This window comes from Filicampus tigris, chromosome 18 (genome assembly GCF_054856515.1).
Source record: "Filicampus tigris isolate MCC_2025a chromosome 18, RoL_Ftig_1.0, whole genome shotgun sequence".
Classification (NCBI taxonomy): domain Eukaryota; kingdom Metazoa; phylum Chordata; class Actinopteri; order Syngnathiformes; family Syngnathidae; genus Filicampus; species Filicampus tigris.
Window position 1 is genome coordinate 3,384,442 of NC_141234.1, and position 17,237 is coordinate 3,401,678.

Here is a 17,237-nt window from a genome sequence, read left to right on the forward strand (position 1 = left end):
ATCGGGTCAAACCACTGCACACATACGAGCCCTGCTAGCCAACAAAACCTTTGACCTGATCTTCTTACCTTGGGCCCTTGTCTTCCGGGGTAGCCGGGGAGTCCAGGAACGCCGAGTTTGCCCTGAAACCACACGGTGGTCTCTTTAATGAGCGGTAAGACAACTCAATCCAATGTTACCATCACTTGACTTTGAAATTCCAATGTACCGTAACAGAATCAAACACCTGGACGAACAACTCATACCTTCTCTCCAATGACACCGAGGGGACCGAGCTCACCAGGGGGCCCCACTCGTCCCTTTGGACCCTCTGGGCCGTCCTCACCTCTGGGGCCTGACACACCGATCTCACCCTGTCAGCAGGAGAATAAATGCACTTCAATGAATCGGAGCGTATGAAGAAACACACCTCCGAAGGTGGCAAAAGACCGAATCAATCGATCGTTACCCTCTCTCCTTTGATGCCAAAGTCTCCCTTAATTCCAGGGAAGCCGTCTTCTCCCTAGAGGCACCAAGAAGATGTTTAATCATACACTCGTGCAGAGTTTTCCTCAGTCAGAGATGACCACGCACCTTCTCTCCCTTGTGGCCCTTCAGTCCTCGGATTCCTTGCTCCCCCTGTGAGCACAGAGCATCAGAAGATTGACAAAAACTCCACCGGAAACTCCACCAAAACGCTGACGTTCAACCGACCTTGATGCCACGAGGGCCAGGATAACCAATAGCTCCCTGGGGGCCGTTGGGGCCCTGCGGACAAATACGGGATATGAATTCAATCCATGGTAATTAGCATTTGCCTCTTCACATGTTTCTCTGGTGTTTGTGGGACAGACACGCCGATTCGGTGCCACTTACCTGGTTTCCTTTGGTGCCAGTGGGCCCTTCCTTTCCTGGGTGACCCTGCGGGCGAACAATGGTGGCTGTAATGACATCGCTCAGGGCGAAGTACGCGGACACAAAACGAAAACGTATACTCACGGGAGGGCCGTCGGCGCCCGGCATTCCCGGCAGACCGGGTTTTCCTGTGGGCCCCTGGGGAAGGAACAATCGCCTCGATTATACCACACGTCGCATTCACTTGACGGGCTCAGATGGATCGCATATATGGGAGGACTGCAATCGCAGTCGAGTGATCCAGAACCCGTGTCAGCAGAATAACCTTCTCTCCCCAGTCTTACCTTGTCTCCTGGGGGTCCCATGGCTCCCTGAGGTCCTGGCATTCCCTGTGGGAAAGAACACCCACACATAGGTTCAAAGTGTTGACTCCAAATAAAAAGTAAGAGGGTTCCATGTCTTACCTGAGTTCCTGATGTCCCCTGCTGACCTGGAGGTCCGGGCTCTCCTTGAGGACCCTGATACCAGAAGAAGAGTTACGCAGGTCAACACATGACTAAACGGGGGGGGGGGGGGGGGGGGAGAAGTAAAGTGAGGAGATGACAAGGCACTGACCAGGTTGCCCTTGGGACCGCCGGGCCCATCGTTTCCTCGAACGCCCTGAGAGAAGGAAAGAGCTTTGATCAGGGAGGCTTCAGCGCTGTCGCCGGAAGAAAATAAAATCTCTTGTGACTCACAGGAGGTCCGGGAATTCCTGGAGGACCTTTGGGGCCGAGCAAGCCGCGAGGTCCCTAGAAGGAAAGAGAGAGAGAAAAAAAAACTCTGAGAGCGCCACAAATTACAGCCTCCAAAATGAGCTCTGCACTAAGAGAACGCTCGCCATTGCCGCTATGAATAATTCAGCCGAGCCCGCTTCCGAAAATCGATGCAACCGACGAGCTGCCATGTCACCAAGGAAAAAATACTTACTGCTTCACCGGGGAGACCTCTGGGTCCGACCTCACCGTCGTCGCCCTGAGGACACACAGAAGGAGAATGCCGAAAATGACAGGCGTCTTTCTGAGGTGACCGATTTTCAGATTGCCGCGTCTCTCTCTACCCTCTCGCCGTCCTCCCCTTGAGGTCCAGCGGGTCCCAGTGATCCGGTGTCACCCTATCAACAGCAACAAAAAATGAGCCCAAGAAGATGTAATGGCTGAAATTGTGTGTGGCATGCTTCAGAAATGCTTACCCTGTGTCCTTTGTCACCTGGCAAACCAGGAAGACCATCAAAGCCGCGGTCGCCCTGAGAAGACATCCACGCCATTAGTGACCGCATGGATTCGTTCCGACTTTGGGAAAGTTCCAAAGCGCTACCTTAGTGCCAGGCTCTCCAGGCATTCCCCGGGCTCCGTCAGCTCCGGCGCGACCCTGTTGGACATGGCCGGTTAGGAAGGGAGCACCGTCAAGCCTGCGCCTTTGTGACAACGTTGATTCCTTAACTACTCACTCTCCTTCCTGCTTTGCCTGGTGGTCCCATCAAACCCTGAGCTCCCCTTGGTCCCTAACGAATTCACAAGCAGATCGTTCCAGGATGCCGCTCTCACAATGTCAAACGTTTTACCGCTTCAACCGGACTGTTCTTACCTGAGGACCAGGGTCTCCACTTTCTCCTTTCAGACCGTGACTTCCTGGGTTTCCCTAAAAGACACGCATGCATCATCCGTCGCTAAACTTGCACTAGGTTACATCCCGGCGTCAAATAAAATCTCCAGGAGGTGAGGGGTCCATACCAGGGGTCCGGGACGTCCGGTGAATCCCATTGGTCCAGGAGGTCCTTTCAGAGCCATCTACAGTCAACCGATTGTCATTCATGAAAAACAACTGAGGAAGTGCTGCGAAATCACATCAGCGGGAAACTCGACAAGGAAAAAGTATTGAGACACGTAAAGGAAGTGGAAAATTGTTGTTCCTTTGTAGCCCGGAGCTGCTTTCTGCTCTACTGGGAAGACAGAAGTCTCAAGAGTTTGGAGTATTGGATTTTTTGTCCTGTTTGTGTGATCTTCACACTGGCTCATCGAGAAGGTATTTTACGGGCTCACGCGAGGGAAACAGAAAACCGACTTGCGCATACGATTGTCCAACACGCCCGCGATTGATTTGCCACTGTGTCTCAATAATTTTGTTGCGAAAAAGTGATCACTTATTCTTGCGGCAGACAACTCACCCTGGCCTGAGACAAGATGGCGGCCGCTTGGGCTTCCTGAGCGGACACGACGGGACCTTTATCTCCTCCACTCTGGCCGAAGCGGAACTGTAAAAGTCAAAAAGAAAACAGCATTTGGACCGCAAACTTGTCCTAGCAGAGGTCCGGCCCCGCCACCGGGCCACAAAAACACATTTGCCAAGTATTGGCTGGGGAAGGAGCAGCGCGGCGACGTTTCAGTGACTCACAGGCAGCATCACAGAGGATCCGGGTGGTCCGGGAACTCCATCGGCACCGGGCAGACCGGCTTTGCCGGGGGTTCCCTGTGACATGGGGCAAGCGTCTCACTCTGGTGCACGGTGAACAATACAGCTGATGCCCGTTCTCAAACTCACCCTCTCACCAGGATCGCCAACAGAGCCGGGAGGACCGGAGCTACCAGGGGGGCCAGTAGGACCCTAAGAGAGTGATAGAGAGCCGAGCGGGGGGTGGGGGGGGGTGGGGGGCGGGGGACACGTGAAAGAAAGCACTTTTGGGAGGAAAATGATGTAAGATCATGAACTCACAGCAGGTCCTTCAGGTCCAGGGGGTCCCTCGATCAGCATTCCCTGCGGAGAAGGTTCTACATGTGGGTAGGCCCCAACTTAAGAAAAAATCAAACCGCATTTGGATCTAAATACCCTACGGAAACCGATGAATTTCTCCCCCCCCCCCCCCCCCCTCTCAGAGGGCTTGATTTGCTCAAGTCATCAATTGAATACAAACAGTTGGGTTTCCTGTTTTGGTTCAGACAAATCCCAAAGAGACTAAATGTATAATCACGGTAAGTAACCTGCGCATTGCAGGGACAGTAAACACAAGGCAAGACAGTGATTGCGGGTCCACTCACAGGCTCGAGCACGGCGGGCTCTCCTTTCTCACCCTTCTGTCCTCTGACGGCCGCCTGAGGACAAATACACAGAGGTGGCCGACACAACGCGCCACAGTCGATTTGGTAAGCCTTCGCCGCACAAAAGTCGCAATCTCGCATGCAAACGGGACTCCATTGCCTCACAATGCCGACTACTCTCCGGAAAGACGTTCTCATTCACCATTCATACCGTCAACTGAGTGTCGCCGCACAGAAGTCGTGCCAGTCAACGCCGACAGCGACTTCCTGAGCGAAAAAAACCTGCTGGCGCTGCGAAAGGAACTCGCGCTCCTGCGCCGACCATCCTGCCTCTGAGCGGCCTTACACTTGAACTCGGTGACATAAAGAGCATCAGCAACGGCCGCTGCGGGAATTTGATGCGCCCTCGGATGGCTCTTTATGCACCGCGGACACATTTCAACCAGCGACGTGAGGAGCGGGGCTTGCCAATGCACTCGGCGTTTGCACTGCGGTCACCTTGGATAACACCTTTTTGACTAATACTTTCTAACGTTGACACAACAAAAAACTGGGAACCATAAAGAGTTGTCTTTTGTAGTCACCTTGGAACCCAAGAGCAAATTTGCAAAATATACGGGCAGAATGCCTTTGATGCCGAGTAAACCTGCCAAATCCTGCCAATCACAGTTGGTTGAAATGATCATTGGTGATTTTTTTTTTTTTTTTGCCTTTGAAGCAAAATGACTTACGCCAGCCTCGTCTGTCACAGCGGACAGGGCGGGGCCAATGTCGCGTTCCACCTCTCGGGCCTCGGGCATGGGCTCGCCGTAGTCCCGATAGGAATAGTCGTATTCCCTCGTGCCCACATCGCCAGTCACATACTCCTCGGTGAAGTGCTCCTCACCAACACCGTCCGTCCCGGTGGAATCCACCTCTTCCCCCGCCAGAGCCGTCTCCACCTGTGACTGCTTTGGGGGTCCGAGGGAGCCGTGAAGGAGGGGAAGAGGATGGAGCGGTGTTTGCCAGGGGGAAAGGTTAGTGACAGAAGGGAGTGGAAGGGGAAGGAAGAAATGAGGCTTACCTTTTAAAATGAGACACACAGACACAAAAGACAGCTGATGGACTCATTTGCTCTCAGTTGCCTTTGGAGCTTAGCGCGTTTACGACACAGGATGTTGGGGCTTCCGCAAGCGTGCCCTCAACGGGAAACACTTTGCCCTCGTGGACTGGCGACTGCAGCTGTGACTTACCCTCAAAGTGGATTTACGCCGGACCGGGCGTCTCATTTGAGCACAAGCCAACCTCTCTGCGAACTTTGCGTTCGGTTGCCGATGTGAATATTTGCGGCCGCGTCGGGTTCGCTGGGCGAAAACGGACGAACAGAGCGGACGACGACACAACGAGTGAACTGCGAGAAACACACACGGGCGGCGGCGCGCGCTCTCGAGTTCGCGGGGAGCTTCCGTCAAACACCAACGCGCCACATCTGGTTCCCCTTTTGTCGCAAGACGTTTGCAGTCATCCCCGCCGAGATGGCCGCCAAACCGAGTCTTGGTGTTAAGGAAAAAGGGCAACCCGCGTTAAAATCGAAATGTGGCGCATGGTCCTTGGACAGGAGGCCTCTCCTCAAGCGGTCTTGTGTGGCGGCGGCAGCGCCAACAAAACGTGTTGTGAGGTGTGAGTCACACAGTGGAAAGTATCAGAGTCAACTACAAGACCGCTACGCTATGCTTCGATGAACTGATGCGCTCCTGAATTGCGGATTGCACTGCAAGGAATCTCATCCACTAGTAGGACCGGCAAATAGACTGACAGTTGGTCTTTGGTTCCTGTCCTGTTATTAGCAACGACAAAAACGCTATATTTCAATTCGGGCTGCTTAAAGCATTAACTATGGAGATGAATTTAAAAAATGAACTCAGTTTTATTTACTCCCTGCGGCAGCTGACCTCTGCTCACTGCGCAGCCAAACTTCGAGGAGAGTCGCTGTCGCAAAGACGGATTTTTACGTAGTTTTAAAAAGTTGCTTGATGGCTTATTGGAGAAATCCAGACTAATTTGCACACAGCCAAATTCAAATACCATATTTGTTCGAAAAATATTCTAGGTCGTATTCAAGGATCAAAGGAAGCTATTCAAAGTTAAAAAATGTAATCGCTTGACAGCACTCATTTTTTCGTTGGGCATGACACATGATCATATTTTTGTGGCAAAATAAGGGTAATGTCTGGCCGCTTTTGGCACCCTTCTACCGGGGTCCCACCCAGTGTGGTAGCTTCCCAAAGAGCCAGTCCATTGATTGGTGGACAGAGAATCGTACCCGCCGTAGCTTTTACGATTTTGAGACGGTTTCATTTAAGGGGTTTCTATTTTGAAGTTTTGGCGGTAACATTTTTGTGTATTTGTTGAAGGATAACCTAAGCAGGAAAAGCGCACCAGTGGCGATTATATATATATATATATATATATATATATATATATATATATATGTATATATAAAACGATTATATCGTTGGCGAGGTCGTTAGTGTGGGTTACCTGCGTGGGGTTCTCTTCCTGTGTGACCACCTCACCCTCGGGCTCTGGCAGCGTCTCCTCATAGAAATAATCGGTCTCTGTGGGGGTGTTGCCAGCCTCGGAATATTCAGTGTCTACATCCTGATTGGTCGAGTGGGCAGAAAATGGGGGAGCAGGGAGGAAGTAAGCAGATTTGACCGGAAGAGCGAAGGTTAGTTCAAAGTCTGCTCGTGAGTGATGATGAGTTATAAGAAGAGAACACAACAGCATTGTGGTTGCCTCGGCGGCAACTCACATGTTTTCACAAATATCTCGGAAAAGAAATGTCAGCCGGCCACCGACTATAAACGTCGTCGCGTGCGAGGTTTAGGGAGTCGCCCGGGACTTAGATGACATTTCTTTTCGCTGTACGGCAGGACAATTTCGACGGGGTTCGCTAAGCGGGCGCTGGCCTACGAAAGCCGACGCTCATCCCAGGAGAAGAAAACATCGCAACCGATGCTTTGGGATGTTAGCGGCGCTCATGACCAGAAAACAACCCTCCATTTAAAAAAAAAAAAAAAAAAAAAGCAGCCTCGCAGAACAGATCTCCATGAATTCACCGCAAGGAATGAATCGAGTCCGCTTCACGTGGGAAGTCGAAACTGCCGGAGCTTTGCGCGAGGCTGCTTCATTCACATGGCCAGAAGGAAAGAGCTTGTTGGGAAAAGGCAAACGCAGAACGTGACAGCGCGAGCCGGAGTTTGTGCGGCATGTGCGTGTGCGGTCCCGGCTCTCGCTTGTGTCTCATCGCCAATCCATGCCGCATTCATCTGACTGGCGTGCCGACGCCGTCCCGACAGGAGGTCCCCGGTTTGCGCAGCTCGCGGGTAAGAAGGAAAGTGCAGAGTGAGCCATGCTTCACTGCGCACCCTTGTATCATATCATATGGACAAGCTGGCCGCACAGTGACGAGCATATGATATGTCGACAGAAAGCCCGGCATCCCGAAGGTCAGACTGTCCACCGCAGAAGCAGAAGGTGAAAGAAGCCGACCTCCAGATGGCGCGGGCGGGCGGGACAATCCGACCCAAACCGGAGTCGTACCTGTTGATAACCGGTGTCAAATTTCTTGGCCGGGACTCCGGTGCCACTCAGCGCGGTCTTGTCAAAGGGCGGGAAAGGTTTATGCAGGGACTTGACGTTGACGTCCGGCACCGCCTTGGACTTGGCGGGCCTCGGGGGAGTGGGCCGGACAGGAGCCGCGGTGGCCGGGACCTTCTTCACGACGGACGATTTCTCCACCACCGCATTCATGGATTTGCTGACGGTGGGCCTGACGAGGGGGACTTTGGAGACCACCGTTTTCACTTTGACTTCTGACTTGGCTTGAGACGTTTTCCACGCCTTCGTGGGCTCGGCCTTGGCCGCTTTTGTGGCCTTTGGCGCTTTGGTCGCTTCTACTTTGGATGCGGATGTCGCCGCACTCACGGTCGTCCTCTCGATTTTGACGACGGTCTTTGTTCTCGTGGCGCTTTCCGTTTTCCCACCTTTCTTTTCGACCGCGGTGACTTTGCTGTCGCTAGTGGCCTTAGCCTCGCCGCTGACTTTGTTCTCCGTTTTACCGTTCACTTTGACCTTGACTTCTTTCACCTCCACGCTCGTTTTCCCATTGGCCTTGGATGCGGCTTTATCGTTTCCGGCTTTCTTCTCGGCGGAGGGCTTCCCGTGACCGCCCACCTTTTTCTCGTCCACCGCCTTTCCGTTTCCTTTGACCTCGGCCGAAGCTTTCGTGGTCTTCACCACGACGGCTTTTCCGTTGGCCTTCTTCTCACTAACCGCTTTGGCGCTCTTAGCCGGGGCGGTCGTGGTCTTCACCTTAGCGGCCGACGTGGTCTTGATCTTGGACAAGAAGACAGCCGTGGCGGTGGGCTTGGCGGTGGCCTTGCCGGTGGGCTTGGCGGTGGGCTTGGATTTGGGTGGCTTGGCCGTGGAAGACTTGGGGGCTTTGTTGGGAAGGGGGGGCTTGACTATTTTGAAGCCGCCCTTGGCTGGCTTAGCCGGGGTGGGCTTGGCTTTGACGGGGGCGGCTTTGGTGGGTGCGGCCTTCCCGTTCTTCTTCTAATGTCCGAGTTATATATATATATATATATATATATATATATATATATCGGTTGAGATGTTTAATGTGTGCGAGCGAGGTGGCAAAAACACAGAAAGGAGAAGCGTAGGGTTGGGAGGGGGGACAGAAGGGGAGAGAAAGACAAGAGTGGCTGTGTTGAGAAACAATTACATCAAGATGGCAAAGGTCGAGGATGATTTACTGAGACTGCACAGGCATTACTGGATACAGCGGAGTCCTTCTTTGACATTTTCACCAATCAGGAGCACGTGAGACATTCAATTTCCCATCATTGACCCCAGTGACTGATCTCTCCAGTAATGCCATTCTCAACATGAAACAACAAAGCGGCGTCTTTTGGCCTGATCACAACCGAGCCAATTGTTGGGCGTAGGCACGGAGGGCGTGGCTGTTACAGACGGGGGGGTGGGGAGGCGGGGGGGGGACGTCGCAAATACTCAAACATCCAATACGTACGCATACGATCACGCCTCCTCAGTCATGCGCATTGACAATATGAACCAAACGAGCGCACGTGTAGCGTACAATTATAAGCGGCGATATTTGACGGTGCGTCAAATGGTGACGACGCAGAATGACAAACTCTCCTGTTCGAAAAAATCTGCTCAGACTGATGACCGTTATCAACATGTGCAAAGTACTTCGTTAAACATGCCCATCCTTTGGTCACCTGTAGAGCAGAACTTATCGAAATGACTAAAGCATTGTTTCCGCCCAAGTGGTCCGGTTTGGTCTCTGATCGCATTTCTGATGGGCGGAAGGAATGCAAGGAAAACAGACACCGGGGATGAAAGCAGACAGCTTGCTGGATGACCGTCGCGGTTGTCCCTTGACCTTCCCAACAACCCAGCCATGTGGACACATCAACACACATGACATGTAAATAAACCAAGACAAAAAAAAAAAAGAAGCAATGTTAAACCGCCGAGAGTTGAAGCGGTTGCGGGGTGGCGCGCCTGTTACTTCCTCCTTATATTTGGGCTGTTCGTGGAGGTCCTATTCCTCATCAAAGCACTGAGTGGGCGGGGTGGGCGAGGAGGGGATGGAGAGACAGGAAGGAATGCGTGATGGGGAGGGGGAGGGTGGGGGTTTGTTGGGATGAGAAGGCAGGTGAAGAAGGAGGATGAGGAACAGGGTAAACGAGCAAAAAATAAAAACCTCACTCATTTGTTCGTCCGCAACTGGACATATCGTGAAAACACGGTCTACTTTAATTGTTTTTTTTTTTTTTTTGTGTGTGTTGTTATTATCTGAAATGGCAAAAAAAAAAAAAAAAAAAAAAAAAAGTGTGAGGAGGTGCGAGCAAAGCCCCCGACATGGCCGCCATGCGCACAACCAGTCTCGGTAAGCAAAGACGCTCCGCCTTCAGCCATCTTCATGACAAATATGAACGTAGTAGCCCACTTGGCTCCGAGCCCCCCTTCCCCCAAAGGCCGGCCCACCCGCCTCGTGTTGAGAAAGCGTTTGCTCGTCCACCCAACAGATGAAGAGGAGGAAAGAAAGTGACGCCAATGCGCGGGTGGGGAGCGAGTTGGGGGAGGTGGAGGTGGGGAAGCAGCGAGTGTGGAGAACAGCACTTTGACGACACATCAAAAGCCTCCGAATTTGCTCTTTCTGCGGCCTTTTTCGACGCGGACTCTCACGTTGACGTTCGTTCCAAATATGAAGGAAGAGAAGCTCTGCGTCTGTTCTCAGTGATTCGGATGATGCTAACCCGCAAACGTCAAACGGAGGCAACTGAACTGCCCTCTTCTCGAGTGGCGATGTTGCATCTTTAGTCCAAAAGGCTTCTTTGATTTATGTCTCTGGTGGGTTTGGTTAAGACCAATAAAGCCTCCGAAAATGCAGTACGTCTGAATTTGGACAACTTTGTCCTCAAAGGAATGCGGATTTGACTTTTTAAGATTCAAACGAACCCTGATCCTGGAGCCGCAAACCCACCCGAGACACGTCCGGAACAGAAGAAGCCTTTTGGATCCAAGAAGAGTCCGAGGAGATAAGAGGAGCTCATTGCAGATACTGAAAGTGATCTCATTGGGCTCCGGTCGGCGCCGGTGGGAAACATCCGGGCCGGCAATCAAGGAGTGCGTCTGCTTTTGCTACTCACATATGTGTTGGGGTCTTGCGCCTGCGTCTTGGGCAGGGGGGAGTCGCAGTCGGGGCTGTAGTGCTCACAGAAGTCATAGGCGGCCTGAGCGTTGGAGGCGATCAGCAGCTGCTGAATGTCTCCCTGAGCGGAAACACAGCCAGGACAAAGATCAGAATGGAAGCCACTAACCGCCCCCCCCAGCTCGCTTGCCGTGGATCAACCGCCTCACCTGGAAGACTTCCTCGTCGAGCAGCCGGGCTCCGAATACGGTGATGCCGTTGGTGTCCACCTCGGCGTTGCTGCTGCGGGGCAAAGCTCGGCTCATCTTCTTCTTGCAGTCCAGCATCAGCGTCACGTTCTTCTTGGAAACAGAGATTGCGATGCGGTGCCACCTGCAGGCGGGACGAGGAAGCCAGCCGCGGGCGGATAAATGGGTGACGCGACGGCACTTTTTTCGACACGGTCGCTACCGCGCAGACGCTGCTTTTTATCACAGTCACTTCATTGAAACGTGAGCACTAAGACTTACGAGTGACAATCTCACTTGTTAATACTCTTGCATGCACTCCCCCGCCCCCTCCCCCCCACCGGCGCTGGTTACTGACTTGCCATCAGCCAGGTTGACGCCTTTGAAGAGCGGGTAGTCCTCGGGGGCCGGCTTGCCGTGCTGATCCTCGTACAGGAAGACGGGCGAGCGTCCGAGCTCGATGCCCAGCTGCTGGACGCCCTGCTCGCTGTAGACGGAGAGGAGGAAGGCCTGGAGACCGGCGTGGGCCTTCACCAGCGCCATAATGGAGAAGTTCTCCGGGAAGCGACCTGCACTTGACATGGAGGAACGCTCTTGTTCAGTTGTAAGTTCGGCTTTCTTTACAAACATGTTTGCCATCATCAGATATTATGAATGATAAATGGTCTTACATGATGGTGCCAAAGCCTGGATAATAGGAAAGTAGTAACTTGAATTGGGCTAATTTTTGCCTGTAAGATGAGTTTGGAATTATATTGAAGTTTTTTGGGTTTCATTTCTGCTTTATTAATATTGACAATTATAAACATAGAATAGAGGGGCATCAATGAGTAGCATTTTTTTTTTTTTTTTTTTGCTATTCGCACCAAGGCTGAGTCCCTAATCTACACAAATAAAAAAAAAATGGCTGCACAGCCCCTCCCGCCAAATAAAGAACAGCACAAATGCACAAATGCAGGAGAGTGAGGCGTGTCGAGCTTTCGGGTAAATACATTTGTCAGAGGCAAAGGCTGATGGGGGCTGGCGTTGGGGTACACATAATAACAGTCGGTCTTCAAACCACAAAAACTCCACTTGAGATCCTCTTGTGTCTCCTCGCTCAGACGCATAATTACAGAGCGTTTCCAAACATCACGAGCCGACCGCGTCGACGAGGATGATTGCGGGTTTGCCGCGCTGGGGAATTTCATCACGAGATTGCGTGTCGACGGGTTGTGCGGCCGAAAGCGCTTGGTTTGGTCGCCGGCACTTGACTGGGGACTTAAGCCGCCTCTTGGTGACAGCTGACAACGGTTTTGCTCGGGGCAAGCGATCGAACGCTGACGTCATCGCGCGCCAGCTATCTGAATTTGAAATCTGATTGGTTCAAGAGACAGACGTGGGTCAACACGACCGACTCTGAAGGCCATGAGCAGATTAGATTAACATGGCCCGACACAGGACTCTATTTTCGTGAGCAGTGCAAGTCTGGCACGAGGGGCGGTCTAAATCTGCGCGGGGGCAGGCTGGACTTTGTTTTGGTCACGTTGAAATGAACTAAACTGAACCAAATCAAGGGCTTGGAAAAAAAAATCAGGATACACCAATTTTTGTCGACACATATAGAGGCTGAAATCTGAAGGGATGAAAAAAAAATAATAAAAATCGAACATCCACGTTTAAATACTAGAATCTGGGTTGTAAATGTCGGCGAGCGATTGTGCTAGTGGTTGGGTCGACCTGAGAAGAGCTGCTTGGTGGGGGCTGAGATCTGGGCCTTCTTGCTGATGCGGTAGGCGTGGTCGGGGCTGCTGGAGCGGCGGGATGTGCAGAAGCCTGGGACTTTCTTGACGCCCTCGGGGAGGGTGGTAACCTGCATGGCCTTGAGCACGTCCACGGGTTCTGCGGGAGGTGGTGGGGGGGAGACAAAGAGATCAACTTTTGTACACTTTTCATGTCTGGCTGTTTTGACTAAACGACAGTTGCGTCACAATTCACGCGTGGGTGTTGATACCCTTTCGCCAAGGTTATTATAGCAAACCACCCCCGCCACACACATGCATCTAATTGACAATGCTCACACACACACCAAGGTACCATTTCACAGCACAAATAGCATTTTGCAAATTGCGATCCATCTGTAATGCCCTAATTAGCCACATGGTGCTGCTGTGGCTGGTAGGAAAGTCGTAACTGGTACTTAAACGGGTAAAATGCCATTGTATTTTTAAAAGAAATTTTGTAATATGAGTTTGGAAGCGGGGGGGGGGGGGCAGTGGGTCATAGTTTTAGCCACGTCAGGTTTAAACTATAGAGGAAACGACGTCATCAATTAGTGGCTAATTTTTGGTGCGTCTTGGGCCCTAACTCAATTTCGCTGCCTCCTCAATGGGCGAAAAAAAAAAAAAAAATCCAATGCGGTACATTTGTCGAGCACAGTTTAGTTGTATTTTTGTTTTCAAACTTTAATCCCGGTACAATTTTTTACACATGTTTTCAGAGGCGTTGCTTAGTGTACAAGGCTCGAGGAACATTTGACACGATTAGTGCAAACAATTGTTACCATACAGCCAGAGGGCAAACCAGCAGAGGAAAAAACGGAAAGTCTTAACCAGCGCGGGGACAAAGATTCCTTTCAGAGCTAGATGGGCAAACCCAAACATTGGCGCTGGCAAAGAAAGAAGCTAATTAAAGCTAATCAAAGTGAATAAAAGCGTGCCATGGAGCTGTCAGCTGGGCTGTGGAGCTGGAACGCAAGCAGTCCAGCGCTTCTGAGTCACAAATTCTGGCTGCTTTCATGTTGCACCAGACTCAAATTTTACACACTTTTCCGAAGAAAGTAAAAGTGTCGCGGTGAAGGGAAGCGGAAAAATGACACGGTGGGAAGTTCCTGGTTGGGTTATTAGTCCTAGCAAAATTAGTGATGACATCATCGGAGTGGAGCAGGGATTCCCTACCAGTGTGTCACAAGACCTCATCGAGCATGTTCGTTTTTTTTTTTTTTTTTTTTGCCCCCAAGAAAATTCTTATTCATTTACGACAAATATACATTTTTGCTCATTTATCACGCACACTCAAAATTTTTGAGGATTTTGAGCCGATAGGGCTACTTTTGTTGCCATTCACACAACAGAATTATTGAAATATCATTATTTCAGTTTACGGCTACATTGCAGTACCTGCTATATTGCAATTTTTTCTGTTTGACGTGCATCCATTTTCTTCACCGCTTATGTTCATTTGGGTCACACGCAAGGCCAATTTAGAGTCTTCAATGAACCTGGCATGCATGTTTTTGGCATGTGGGAGGAGTGTAAAATACACGCAAGCAGAGTGAGACATGCAAAGTTGCAAACTGTCCTCACAAGGAGGAAGCCCCAACCTCAGAACCGTGAGCTGGATTGTGCCGCCTCTTATTAACATATAAACTTTTTTTTTTTTTTGCATGGAAATACATTTACAATGACTGAGAATAACAGTGGTGTGCAAAAGGTGGGGGCTGAGGGGGCGGCAGCCACCCCAACATCCCACACGTTGAATTTTTATTTATTTATTTATTCATTTTTTTGAATTGGCAACAAAATATTTGTATCATTTTAATTTTTTTTTAATGGCAATTATGATTTTTTTTTTTTTTTTTGACTGTGCTGTGAGATTTTGTGACTCAGCTCAATAGCGTTGAGGAAAGATTAGACGTTCCAAAATGGCAGGATCTAGTTGCAGCTCGCACCAGGACAATGCGGCACTCTGTTTCCAGCTCACGTGAGGCCGAGGCCCTTCCTGCCAGCGGGGCCGCCGCCATCACGCCCGCTAAAACAACACGCCAGCCGACGCCCGGCCCGACTCGGCCCAAAGATGAAAGCTGACAAATCCTTATTTTTTTTTATTTATTTTTTTTTTGCATTCTGTCCTCGTCACCATCACATAAGCGCTCACAGATGGTCGCCTTCGGGTCAATTACACACGGTCATTGGGACAGGAAGCAGGCGTCAGGCACACCCACCACAAACACACACACACACACACATACTGTACACACACTCACTGTACTGCAGTTATAGCAAGTTACAGTGATGTGAGAGTATTTTGGACAAAATGCGCCTGTGTTAACCTGATAAAACATCATTTGAGTTGTTCATGAATAATCTCGGTCCCTGGGCCCGACGTACAAATATAAACGTGCATAAACATATGTCCATACATAAACAGTACACATACACATGCATGTTTATTTTGGGAATATTTTTACATTTTATTTACCCTAAATTATTTAACCGGTTATTTACGACAAGAAATTTAAAAAAAAAAAATGCAAGTAGAAATGTTATTTTATTATTTATAATCAGTTCATAAAAACGTGTTCACCAATTCTGCAATACAATTAATTAAAATATGAAACATACCTATGTATATTTACATTAGTAATTATTTTCTTTACAATAAATTGACAAATGATTTCCTAACAAATGATTTGTAACAATATATCATTTAATAAAATGAATACAAATATTGAAGTCTCTATATATTTATTTTTTAAATTTTTCTTTTATTTACAATAAATTAATAAACCAATGATTTCATGAAATAACTCCAGAAATAAATTCTTGTGCTATTTACAATATAGCAAATAACCAACTATATAATAGAATAAAATACATGTCAATATAACAGTTTATTTGACTATGATTTTCTTTTTATTATTTACAATATATTACTAAACCTCCCAAAATATTAAGGACTAAGTGTGTGACTATTTTCGAAATATCAACTGACTCATTATTTCATAAAAAATTACAAACATAAATCCGAGTATTTTACTATGTTTTTTTTTTTATTCGCAATAAATCAATTAAACACTTGTTTCATGAGATTAATGGAATTTTTTTTTTTTTTTTTTAAATGAATAAATACCTTTGAATGAACCAATTTGAGGCCCAATTACTACAACAGCTATTAGAGGACTCTTCTTAACAACGTAGCTTCTTGGCGGGCCGGATTCAGATCAAGCGGCGTACTTTTCCCGGTCCAGCTCTAGTGGTACCGCCGTGTCAAATACCAGACACACACTCCAGCTGACACGCTGACCTCTCACCTCTCACCTGCGCACAACCGCCGCATTGTGTGGCCGGCGCCACACACACACACCAACACACACATGAAGTCTGGAGCGCACAGGGGTCGCGGGTCGCTGCCTCACAAACGGTTACGGTGAACCCTGCACCTATTTGAGAGGCCACTAGATGGCGGCAAAGCCCTGGCTAGAAGGAAAGTAGTAATTGGTGTCAAGGAAGTACGCTGAAGTGATATATCTTTACTGAAAGATGAACATCTTTCTATAAAGGGGAGGGGCTACGTTTTGCCTGGGTTGTTAGTGGAAAGTAAGGAGAGTCAACATTTCAATGAAGTGTCAGCCAACTGTTGTAAGATGAGCTATAATTATGGTTTGAATGATTAATATAAGTACTTATAAACATTTTTGGGTGTGTCAATTACTCGTTGTCGATTTTGGGAAATAATTATCAGGGTCCAAGTGGCGAAGGTTTGCAGTCAGGACAACAAACCTTTGCCGCCTGGACCACAGGGCCTGTGATAGTTTATCTCGAGCCATTTTCCAAGTCAACTGACATTTTGGTATAAGTTAGCGTTTGCTCCAGATTTAGCAGTCGCTTCCGCCCATCCGCCGACCACACGAGGGAGACCGTTAAGTACAGGTTAAAAATTATGGAATTGCTAACGGGACATACAGTCCAACAAGTGTTTTTTTTTTTTTGTTTTTTTTTTTTTTTGGGGGGACGACCTAGATTAAGGCCCACAAGTTGTGAGTGTACAGTGAATGTTTACAAAAAAATAAGCAGAAACTTATGTAAATGCTGAGTCAGCCCCAAAAAGAAAATATCAGTATTATGATTAGGGCTGTTCGATCCAACTTTCTTTCAGCCCGATACCTGATTTCAATGAACACAACGACAGATAATTCTCAACAAAGACCTTTCTGAATGTGTCAAACGGCCGCAGCGTAGAACCAACTACTGGCAAGGAAGGATTTTTTGTTTTGTTCTAGGTATCGGTGGCCGGTACTGACATCCTTCACGAGTACGCAATACTTGAAATAAGGCGGGTATTGGCCTAACACTCGCCTATCATAACATTTTAATATCCAATCTTTTACGCTCAATACCAATCAGGTGAAAATTACATCATCAAACACGATCACAAGATCGGAGGGGGACAACCTTACTATCAACTACTATTAAGTGTCTATAAACACAAAACCAATTTAAAGCTAAAGCTAATGCACAAGGAATGAAATGCAAAACAATCCTGTCCTGCTTGTGAGCACATCTGCCTCACAGTGCTCAAAATTGTTAATAGGCGTGAATGCTTGTTTGTCTA

At 49.0% G+C, this 17,237-nt stretch overlaps 1 protein-coding gene across 4 annotated transcripts in view; it reads right to left on the reverse strand.

Moving 5' to 3' along the window:
• Positions 1–17,237, reverse strand: part of LOC147132026 (uncharacterized) — a 41,962-nt gene that overhangs the window by 7,827 nt on the left and 16,898 nt on the right. For 2 of the 4 annotated variants that reach the window (XM_086014995.1, XM_086014998.1), the window contains 29 exons: positions 12,585–12,746; positions 11,224–11,434; positions 10,848–11,010; positions 10,637–10,759; positions 6,429–6,548; positions 4,640–4,858; positions 3,909–3,962; positions 3,586–3,627; positions 3,415–3,477; positions 3,268–3,342; positions 3,041–3,127; positions 2,607–2,663; positions 2,461–2,514; positions 2,324–2,377; positions 2,191–2,244; positions 2,066–2,119; positions 1,934–1,987; positions 1,804–1,848; positions 1,572–1,625; positions 1,450–1,494; positions 1,299–1,352; positions 1,179–1,223; positions 979–1,032; positions 856–900; positions 694–747; positions 574–618; positions 449–502; positions 246–353; positions 69–122 (listed from right to left, as the gene is read on the reverse strand). In XM_086014995.1, the coding sequence (XP_085871121.1) occupies positions 69–122; positions 246–353; positions 449–502; positions 574–618; positions 694–747; positions 856–900; positions 979–1,032; positions 1,179–1,223; positions 1,299–1,352; positions 1,450–1,494; positions 1,572–1,625; positions 1,804–1,848; positions 1,934–1,987; positions 2,066–2,119; positions 2,191–2,244; positions 2,324–2,377; positions 2,461–2,514; positions 2,607–2,663; positions 3,041–3,127; positions 3,268–3,342; positions 3,415–3,477; positions 3,586–3,627; positions 3,909–3,962; positions 4,640–4,858; positions 6,429–6,548; positions 10,637–10,759; positions 10,848–11,010; positions 11,224–11,434; positions 12,585–12,746 (2,303 nt within the window). Of the gene's footprint in view, positions 1–68; positions 123–245; positions 354–448; positions 503–573; positions 619–693; positions 748–855; positions 901–978; positions 1,033–1,178; positions 1,224–1,298; positions 1,353–1,449; positions 1,495–1,571; positions 1,626–1,803; positions 1,849–1,933; positions 1,988–2,065; positions 2,120–2,190; positions 2,245–2,323; positions 2,378–2,460; positions 2,515–2,606; positions 2,664–3,040; positions 3,128–3,267; positions 3,343–3,414; positions 3,478–3,585; positions 3,628–3,908; positions 3,963–4,639; positions 4,859–6,428; positions 6,549–7,493; positions 8,505–10,636; positions 10,760–10,847; positions 11,011–11,223; positions 11,435–12,584; positions 12,747–17,237 lie in introns of all 4 variants that reach the window. The other 2 variants (XM_086014999.1, XM_086014997.1) reach the window with 2 other exon arrangements.